This window comes from Miscanthus floridulus, chromosome 2, assembly GCF_019320115.1.
Source record: "Miscanthus floridulus cultivar M001 chromosome 2, ASM1932011v1, whole genome shotgun sequence".
In the NCBI taxonomy this organism is placed as follows: domain Eukaryota; kingdom Viridiplantae; phylum Streptophyta; class Magnoliopsida; order Poales; family Poaceae; genus Miscanthus; species Miscanthus floridulus.
This window is the reverse complement of record NC_089581.1, coordinates 107500810-107504182: the sequence shown is the minus strand read 5'-3', so window position 1 is coordinate 107504182 and position 3373 is coordinate 107500810. Positions and strand designations below refer to the sequence as shown.

At 50.2% G+C, this 3373-nt stretch overlaps 1 protein-coding gene across 1 annotated transcript in view; it reads right to left on the bottom strand.

The window, feature by feature from the left end:
- The window catches only part of LOC136536850 (intermembrane lipid transfer protein VPS13-like), a 20303-nt gene continuing 16930 nt past the window's right edge, over positions 1-3373 (bottom strand). Inside the window, exons 25-29 of the mRNA XM_066529006.1 lie at positions 1533-1641; positions 1112-1273; positions 860-1003; positions 648-761; positions 1-227 (exon numbers count right to left, since the gene is read on the bottom strand). Coding sequence (XP_066385103.1) covers positions 1-227; positions 648-761; positions 860-1003; positions 1112-1273; positions 1533-1641 — 756 coding nt within the window. The remainder of the gene's footprint in view (positions 228-647; positions 762-859; positions 1004-1111; positions 1274-1532; positions 1642-3373) is intronic.

Genomic DNA, 3373 nt, shown 5'->3' with positions numbered 1-3373 from the left:
CTATATATATATATATATATATATATATATATATATATTGTCGCGCTTGAGCTTCTTCTCGGCCAGCATGCCCTCGATGGCGGCCTTCCAGACCTTGCAGTGCGTCTGGTGCTCGAACAGCAGCTGCACCGTCACCCCCTCCTTTGACGTGATCAGCTTCACCGGGAACACCGGCCGCCCCTCCACCACCGCCTCGCCGCCGCCGTCTCCAACCGCCGAGACCACATCTGGAAGTCATCATCACCACCAAACGGCAAATGGATCAGTCCGTCAATTAAGCCGGTATCAACACAGTATGCGGCCAAGCAGCTGGGAGCCAAATCACAACAGCGACGCTAGTACCAAGGTACAAACAGACCAATCGTGACGGGACTGGACCGGCCCTGGAAGATTGATTGGGTCGTTAGACGTTAGAGACAAGCGTGTCGCCCGGGGCAACCGGCCAAACGCCAAACTGCTTAGGTGTTACGGTGCAGTGACGTCGCGGTACGGGCAAGCGCCTCGTCGTCGTCTTCCCCGGACCAGCCGGCCAGCCGAGCGCGCGGCGACACACAGTGCGCGCACCCACGCGCATGCACGCGCGCGGCGACGACGCGGCAGCGGAATAGCGTTGTGAGATGACTGTGCGTGCACGAGCTGTTACTTACAGTCCTTGAAGGTGGCGAACGCGCCGTGCAGGCGCTTCTTCCCCAACCGCAGCACCACCGCTGCGCCGTCGCCGCGCCGCGGGAAGACGGACACCGTCCTCACCCGCACACTTCCTGCATATATAGCACCCAAACAGTAATCAAGTTGCAGCGTCAAACTACACAAAAAACGATGCACAACTGGTCATAAATCGAAAATGCACGTCTCTCACCGCAAGGCAGGCAGACTCTGAGAGTCGTGCCCTTCTGGATGCCCGCGCTGACGCTCATGGCCATGGCGTTGCTGCTGCTGGTGGTGGTGCTGATTCCCCTGAGGTCAGCTGCCCTTTGCTTCAGCGCCGCGGCTCCCCTCAAACCTGGCAGAAGCATCAAGACACTAACATGCACGCAATTAGCTCCCCTTCATTCTGAATCTGCCACGTTAAATTTCGTTATTTATTCGGGCCGTGGTTTGTAGTTGCTACATGTGGCAGCGGCAGCGGTGAGGGTGAGCAGGTCGGCGGAGGAGCGGCTCTCGAGGCCGGTCCTCACGGCGGATGTGACGCGGCCGCGGTTGGCGTCGGCGGTCTCCGCGGCCTCAGCGCACACGGTGGCCACCAGCGCCGCGGCGGACGCGAGCACCGTGCCTAGCGATTTTTTTAATTTTAACAATTTTTTAAAACTAATTTTAAATCTAGCATTGCCTGTTTTTTAAAAAAAAAACTAATATTTTTTGTCACGCATATTGTCCTGGCGCGGCCAAATGCCTATGCAACGTCATGCATGGTGGCGCGGCAGAGAGCTGACGTGGCGGCGACCGGATTCGCGATCGTTGACGTGGCAGAGCTCTGTCGCGCCACCGATCCGCGGCAGGGTCAAATAAATATCGCGAGCGAGCCCACTCGCCCGCCCGCCGCCGCGCAACGCCCGCGCCCGCCCACTCCCCAAACAGCGCCCGCGCCGGCTGCGCCACGAACGCCGGCGCGTCAAGGCCGCCCGCTTCTAAGGTACCTCCCTCTCGGTTTCATGTTATTTTGATTATTATTGATTTAGGATAATTAGTGATTTAGGATAGTTAGTAATTTAGGATAGTTAGGGTTTCATGATTGTTATTGATTTATGATAGTTAGTGATTTAGGATAGTTAGGTTAGTGGATTTATTTGTAATTTACGTAGGTAGTTTTTAGGTTTGAGGTTGTGTGTTCAAGTATAGTTAGGATTTTGGGTTTAGGGATTGATTAGGTATTTATTATTTAGTTTATAGTTAGTTATTTAGTTAGGGATTTTGGGTATAGATACTAGTTTATAAATGTCGGTACTTACTAGTGCGTGATACGTCGATTTTGATGACTCAATGAAGTTTCGTCAAATGCTTATATTCCTAGTGAAGTTGTTTATGTTACTAGTGCGTGATATGTCTGTTAATGTTACTTTGAATATATACATGTGCTTTCATATTGTGTTCGTATTGCATAGCAAGTAGTTCAAATTTTGCAATGCTACATAACGTAAATTTGAATTTTGTTAATTTGAATACTCTAACGCTTTGTTTATCAATTTGTAACAGGATGGCCCCTCCCACACAACACCCGTTGTATCCCATTCTTGATGTGGAGTACGACGACTAACACCGAGCACACATCTTGAGTGACAACGACGCAGAGGTGGCCTTACCTATTTTGAGGCCCCGCACGCACACCAGAGCGCACCAGTGGGACGAGCGTTACGCGCCGTACATACGACGTGTTGGCTTCCTCGAGCTTGTCCGTGTTGTCAACCACGGTCTTCTGCCCCTTGACCCAGCACTACTTACTGCAGCTGTAGACATGTGCGAGTGCATTCTTTATACGTAAACTTTATTGTAACAAATTTGAGGCAACTAATAGTCGTTCTATTCTTATAACAGGTGGAGGCCTGAGACCCACACGTTCCACCTACCTTGTGGCGAGATGACCTTGACCATGCAGGACGTGAAGGCTATTTTTGGCCTTCGGTTAGGGGGACTTCCAGTGATAGGGATAGTTGACAACGATTACTGGAGAGAGCTGGTGGCTCAGTTTACTAGCTTTTTTTCACTGAACGATGAGGCTTTCAAGAAAAATAAGTGAGAAATTCAAGCCTATTTAATACTTGTATTGCTTTTCTGTAGCCATCGGGTCTTATTTTCTTTGGTCAATTTTAGGAAAACTTCCGGTGTTTCATCGTCTTGGATCACGGAGCCTATTGATTACTTGGACCCATAGGCTGAGGAGGTTCAGATCGACAGATTCGCTCGAGTGTGGCTCTGGCACTTTCTTGGTGCTTTTCTCTTCCTAGACGCCTCGGGCAACACCATCAGCTAAATCTTCCTTGACATACTACACTAGCCGTGGAAGAACATAGCGACGTACAGCTAGGATAGCGCAGTCTTGACATGGATGTATCGACAGCTATGCGTTGCCTGCCATCGCACCTCAGGGTATGCGAACCTTGAGGGTTGCTCGTACCTACTCTAGGTTTGGTGTTGGGAACGATGGCCTGTTGAAAGGCCCCTTAATACTAGTTTATCGGTAAGTACTTCGGTTCACTATATTTTTCGATATTGTTACATATGATGAGTTTATTAATGGCTAATTCATTATCGTGTTCAATGCAGTAATGGAACGGGCAGGATACACCCCCTACAGCTCTGTTTATCTGGACGGAATCAGAGTTAGTTAGAGGGAATACGAGGCGCAAGTACAGGGAGTACACTGATGGTCTCGACG